Below are 6,504 nucleotides of genomic sequence, written 5' to 3' on the forward strand. Positions count from 1 at the left end.
ATGTCCCCTCATCCACCCTCAGCTTGGAGGATATCCTTTGGCCACTGGGATGGGCATGGAGTAGCTAAAATCATTGGAAACAGAAAGTACTTTCTTACTGGCCTTAGAATAGATCTCCGGGTCTCAAATAGAATAGATCTCAGTCTTTTACTATGTTGCAGGCTTGGAGAAGTTAAGCTCCTAGAAAAAGTGACTTCTGGCCACCAAGTCTAATGCAAGAATACACTCCTTTTCTGAAGGGTGAGAGAAATGATGGAGAGACCCAGCCCAAGATGCTAGGGAGTGACTTAGAGAGCTGATGGTCTACAATGGCCTAGCCTTAGGCTTTGGATCCATGGTGGAAAGTTCTGGGGAAAGGCCTTGCCTTTGAGAGATATAGGCAGGCAGTATAGTGAACTAAAACTCAAGGCCATTACTATAATTCACACATTTGCATAGCATCCTCCCCACCCTCCTGGGTGAGTTTATTGATAATTGCCCATGAGGTAGGGAGGGGAAGACATTAATGTTCTCATTTAATGGGTGGGGGAAACTGAGGCACAAAGAGGGACCATGACACCAGAGTTACCCTGTAAAGCTGTGGCAGAGCTCAAGATTGTGATCTGTCACTCAGTGGAGCCACAGTGGCCTCTCAAGCCAACTGTCAAGGCCACTCCTTCCTAAGTTGTTCTTCAGGAAAATCTTTTGAAAAACCATTCCCTTGAAAGAGTCTTAAAGCATCAATAGAAAATTAAAAACACGTTAACAGTCCTTTGTACCCATGAGAACTGAGAACAGTGTATCACAGTTTATCAAAGGCAAAACTGAATGGCAATGTTCCTGGGGGAGGGGGCAGTGGGCAGCTGGGAGGGAGGCAGTGATTTCACAATGGGAGAAGATGGCTTGGTCCAAGTGGGAACCACCGAGTTACCTTAGCAGGCCAAATGCAGCTCCAAAGGAAGAGCTGAGCAGACAAACATTTGCTTGACTCAGCAAAATTCTCTAAGAGAGAGGCTGCCAACAAAATGACCATGCCCTTTCCTGGCTCCCAACCAAAGGCTGTTGTGCCTGTGGCAGAAGAGGAAAGCTATGCTGGCATTCAATGTGTGAACTCACCTGGCTGTAGGTTTACAGCTGAGGTTGCTTTATAAAAACAAATCCATCTGCAATCCTAGGTCAGATTCCCAGGAAGAAGGGTGAAGGATATCTTAGAGAGGTCTAGGCTAATCCAGAGCAACTGCTGTCTGCCGCAGCGTTCCTCTGCCTATTCTAAGTGACAGTCTCTGCTAAGTGACTCGCTGTAGATATGTGGTCCAGCCAGTCCTTTGGCTCTGGTCAGCCTTTTCTCCTGTCTCCGTGGTTCTATTTTCCAGTTCCTCTGCACACGAAGGCGCTCGCACATAAAAAGCACTTGGCTCTGAGAAAGTGCCAAGTTTCTTCCTGGAAGCTCAAAGAAGTCATGGAATCAGAGTGGTGAGGACTAATGTAGACCCCTGCCAGCATCTCCTGTGACAGATAGAGAAATCCACTGGCCTCCATTGGCCTAAAACTGACCCTCATGTCCTTCGAATAATCCAGTTGGGTAGTATTTTCTCTAATTCCATCCAAATTTAGCCATATCTTTCAAAGCCGAGCAGCTAGTAACTCTACCAGTCAGAAGATGGCTAGGGCACCAAAATGCCAAGCTGAAATCTTTTCCAGTCTCCAGATTCTGCCAGGGACCAAGTGACCAGAAGCTAAGGAAGGAAGGTGCATGACCCAAAGCAAAGGACACTAAAGAAGGGACCTGAGTGTAGCTGCTTCCTATTCTATTGGTGTCACCATTCTGAGAGATATTACAAGACCCAGGCATGAAAACTCAGTCTTGAGGGAAGATCAGTCAGAAATGTGCATCTCATCCACGTGACTGATGGGCATGATTGGGTGGCACCGTTGAAATTTCCAAAAATGTCACTAAGATGGAGAAACCTCGAATGCTGTGAGGATCGAGCAACAGTCTACAGTCCAGATATTTGGTCCAGGATGCCATGTACTGTGTAAGGGGGGAGGGAGGGTTCGAGGTCCTCTGGAGCTAAGGCGGAAGTAGTGAGCATGAGAAGGAAGCCTGAGAGATGACTTGCTCAGAGCTCCTGTTTTCCTGCAGGCCTGCCCGCATCCATCAAACCTCGGTGAGCATCCTTTTCTCCGCATAAGCTCGATGTGGAGTCGGAAGGTAGCTGGGCCGCCGTTCCCGTGAAGCCTCGGCAAAGTCAGGTTTGCCAAGCCCATTATCCGTTGCCTTCAAGTCCGGTGTGGGCTGCCCACAAGTGACGTGGGTATACTGGCCTTGCTCCTCCTGCTCCGTCTCTCGGTGGTAAAAGTAGTTGAAATTGGAGACAATGACCGGTACCGGTAATGCAATGGTGAGGACCCCAGCAATGGCGCACAGTGAGCCCACAATCTTGCCCCCTACCGTCATGGGGTACATGTCCCCATAACCTACTGTGGTCATTGTAACCACAGCCCACCAGAAGGCGTCTGGGATGCTAGGGAAGAGCGAGTCAACATCATCAGCCTCTGCGAAGTAGACAGCGCTGGAGAAGAGGATGACTCCGATGAAGAGGAAGAAGATGAGCAGTCCGAGCTCCCGCATGGACGCCTGTAAGGTCTTACCCAGGATCTGCAGCCCCTTGGAGTGGCGGGACAGCTTGAAGATTCGGAACACCCGGACCAGGCGGATCACCCTGAGGATGGCTAGGGACATGGCCTGCTGCCCATTCTGACCACTGCCACCACTCACAGGCTGCTGCTCGTGACGTTGCACTAGCTCAGTGCCCAAGGTGATAAAGTAAGGGAAAATGGCCACCAAGTCAATGATGTTCATGATATTGCGAAAGAAGGCCGCCTTGCTGGGACAGGCAGAGAAGCGCACCAAGAGCTCAAACGTGAACCAGACGATACACAGAGTTTCCACCAGGAAGAAGGGGTCTGTGAAGAAAGAACCCCCGAGAGTACTAAATGAAGATGTTCCTCCAGTCCCCAACCCCCCAGAGGGAATGCTACCAGGAAATGCATAGGAATCTTCATCCTCATCTTCTTCCTCGTGGCTCCTGGAGGCCGGGGACATGCGAGTCCCACTACCCTCGTTGCTTCCACCTCGCCCATCTGCACGGAACTGAGGCAAGGTCTCCAGGCAAAAAATGACGATGGAGATGAGGATGACCAATACTGAGACGATGGCGATACCTCGGGCAGGCCCGGAACTCTCCGGGTACTCAAAGAGAAGCCAGACCTGTCGCTGGAAAGGCTGGGAGGGGAGTGGTTTCTCATCCTCGCCACCTTCGGGCAGGCAACCCTCATCCTCCCGGAAGGCCGCCAGGGCTTCCTCTCCCAACTGATAGAAGCGGATCTCTTCCATAAAAATGTCCAGGGGCACATTAACCGGCCTGCGCAGGCGACCCCCAGATTGATAGTAATATAGGATAGCGTCGAAGCTGGGTCGGTTGCGGTCAAAGAAGTACTCGTTCCTCAAGGGGTCAAAGAAGCGGACTCTGCGGCCAGGGTCTCCTAGCAGCGTGTCAGGGAACAGCGACAGGGTGCGCAGCTGCGTCTCGAAGCGCAGCCCAGAGATGTTGATCACCAGCCTCTCACTACTACAGCAGCCGCCGCCGCCCTCGGCCTCCTGGAACTCACCCGCATCCTGTTGCTCCCCCTCCGACCCACGGACCTCCCCCGGCGCCGCCAGCGTCAGGGATTTCTCCGATCTCATGTCACCTCGGCGGTGCGCTCCCCGCCACTAGGACGGCGCCCACGACACGAGCTCCGGAGAGTGGCACCCGCTTCCCAGCTTCGGCTGTGCCCTCCTTTAGGGTGGGGCCCGTGCTCTGACCTGGCGGTTAGGTCGGTGAACCCTGCAGCTGGTCTCTCTGCCAGGCTAGGTCTGATATGTGGCTCTGGCTCTCAATAGCCGCGCCTCCGTGCTCAGGATTTCTGAGATGCCTGGAACCCGCAAACTGTCGCGCGCGTGAAACTGGCTGCCCGAAAAGACGCGTGGCTTAGCTCTCGATGGTGCCTAAAACTGGGCTCCGGACCCACAGGTTCGCCCTCCAGACCTGCTGGCTCTCACCAGGTCCTGCTGCGCTTCTCCAGCTGCACAAGACTCCGGGCTGCCGCTGGTACCGAAGCTCCAGATGCGCCTCCCTCTGGCTCGCCAAAGACTCCTGCCCGGGCTCGGCCTCCGCCTCCGCCCTACGTCCACCACCGAACTAGGTCTGGCCAAGGTCGCGATTGCAGCCGCCACCTTCTTCCCAGGAGCTAGCTATTCTAGAGGCCTCGGAATAGCCCTGGGCCTGCCCCGGCGCCGAAGCGCGGAGACCCACCTCCCCACCGCTTCAAGCCTTGCCTGCACCCTCAGCAGCAACAGCAGCAGCAGCAACAGCAGCAGCAGGCTCAGCTCTCAGCTCTGCCCTTCCTCCTTAACACACTCTCCAAGTGACGTGGCAGGCCCCGCCTGCTGCCCCCTCCCACCCCACTCTCACATCACACCCCTTACCCAGCCAGGGGCTGCAGCAAGCCTGGATGCTGGGGAGAGATGTGTATACTTGCCTTCCCAGTAATCTTTCCCGCGCTCTCCTGGCATGCCTCTTGCTTTCTCACATTCACACGCACGCCCCCACCCCCACCCCAACCAAGCCGCAGTATCCTAATAACACACCCACTCCATCCCTCCACAGTCATCTCTTCTCGTTTCTGTTCACCGAGCTGACCTGCTCAGTGTATTTCGGCAAAAAGAAATCACACACACTGGCCCCCAACACACCCCTGCCCAATAAGCTATTCACAGCACCTGACCCCTCCACAGCTATTTACTGGGGGGATGGGGGAGGGAAAATCCATGTTTTCTATATCCATGAAGACACGTTTGCCAGTTTCAACCTCTCCTGGGGGGTGGGGTGGGGATGAAGTATTTTTAAATGTCTTGAGAGCTTTCCATTTCAGCTGTGTCCCAATGTTAATTCCCCAACAGACTCTCACTTTTGCAACCTGGAAAGGCAAGGCTGCAGCTCTCCTTCAAGGCGTAGTGATAGTAAGAAGGGAGGAAAAGCCTGCTGTGACCAGTGAGTGGGAAACCCTCCTCTCCTGGAGTCCTGAGGATGTCCACCATCATCTCCATGAAAAAGCGCCAGAAGATTATGGTATTGAAGAAACACTATATACAAGGAATTGCAGGAATTGCTCCACATGCCTCCTTGGGGAAAAAAAGAAGAAAAGAAAAAATCAAATAAAAAGATTCTGCAATTTACACTTATCTGAGTCAAGAAAAGGGGGGGGAAAGGATAAATGAAAAGGAGGTACATCAAAGTGTCAGTAAACAATGTAGCTATGTTTGATGAGCATCTAGTAGACACATTTTAGTTGCTTTACCAGAAAGATGGCCTCCCTTTCTAGGCCATGGAGTCTCATTTGGTTGGATTTGGATGGGATAAACTATTCTGCCTCTCTTAGAATGCCAAAAAGGTTTCCCATCCATTCTCCCAAAGGCTTCCTCCCTAGATCACGTGGATGAAGATGCTAGATGGTGCACCTTGTGTCAGACTACCAGGTAGCTTGCTCTTGACTTGCTGTGGCTGGCAACGCCCAGTGTTTCTTCATAAGAAAGCACATCCGTAGGATAAGGACGGGAATGGCACATAAGAGTCTCCCAAGCCACGAGATGCAGGTGTGGGTTTTTAGCCATATGATATAGACAGACTGTTTTTAAACCACAGCAGTTTTCACAGCAGGTGCTCCCAGAGGGAAGAGGCAGGGGAGGAACCCAGAGCTCCTGGACCTGTAGGGAGGAAATGATCCTATCTTCATCACACACTGCAGCTTGGGCTCCCGCCTGTCCCTCCCCAAGTCTACCAGCCTCAACCCCTGCCTCTTGTATGTTTGACTTGGTTTCCACTCACTCCTTCCCCTCACTCGCACAGTTCAGTGAAGGGTGAGAGAGCAAGTCTGCTGCATTTACCCAGTCGATAGTTTTCCCATTTGCAGGCTATGTAATTAAGCAATTTAGACATCACACAAAAGTTACTCCACTCAAAGAAAAAAATTAAATAAAGCAACAACAAACACAGCATAGGAGACACACTCTCACCCTGTCCTGTGCTCCACAAGGATTTCCTGGGTTCCAAATTGTCTTGCTCCTGATTCTTTGGGTTTTGTTTTTTGAGGTCTATCGTGACGTATTCATTTGCGTGTCTGTTGTCTTCATCGCCCCTCTTCCAGAAATGGAATGTTGATGAGATCAGTAACACTGAAACAACGTATGCAAAGAAATTGCATCCTTCTAGAAGATTCGCCAGGCTTTAACATGACTGCAGATACCCATTTGAATACTTCTGTCAAACTGGCTGTCACTGTCTGCCATCCCACGGGCAGATTTGTGGTTACCTTCAAGTCAGACAGAAGGCTGAGCCCCTAGAAAGGTTTCATTTTACGCTGGGAGGTTCCCTTGGGAGGCAGAAGCCATTAGCCAATTCATGAATCAGGCTTCTGTTTTTA

At 51.8% G+C, this 6,504-nt stretch overlaps 1 protein-coding gene across 1 annotated transcript in view; it reads right to left on the reverse strand.

Moving 5' to 3' along the window:
• Kcna6 (potassium voltage-gated channel subfamily A member 6) overlaps positions 1-4,419 on the reverse strand; it is a 32,740-nt gene extending 28,321 nt beyond the window's left edge. The window contains exon 1 of the mRNA XM_021191360.2: positions 1,096-4,419. Within this exon, the coding sequence (XP_021047019.1) occupies positions 2,138-3,727 (1,590 nt within the window). The 5' untranslated portion in view covers positions 3,728-4,419 and the 3' untranslated portion in view covers positions 1,096-2,137. The remainder of the gene's footprint in view (positions 1-1,095) is intronic.
• Between the last annotated feature and the right edge of the window lie 2,085 nt (positions 4,420-6,504).

The sequence above is a fragment of the Mus pahari genome, chromosome 2 (genome assembly GCF_900095145.1).
Source record: "Mus pahari chromosome 2, PAHARI_EIJ_v1.1, whole genome shotgun sequence".
NCBI lineage: Eukaryota > Metazoa > Chordata > Mammalia > Rodentia > Muridae > Mus > Mus pahari.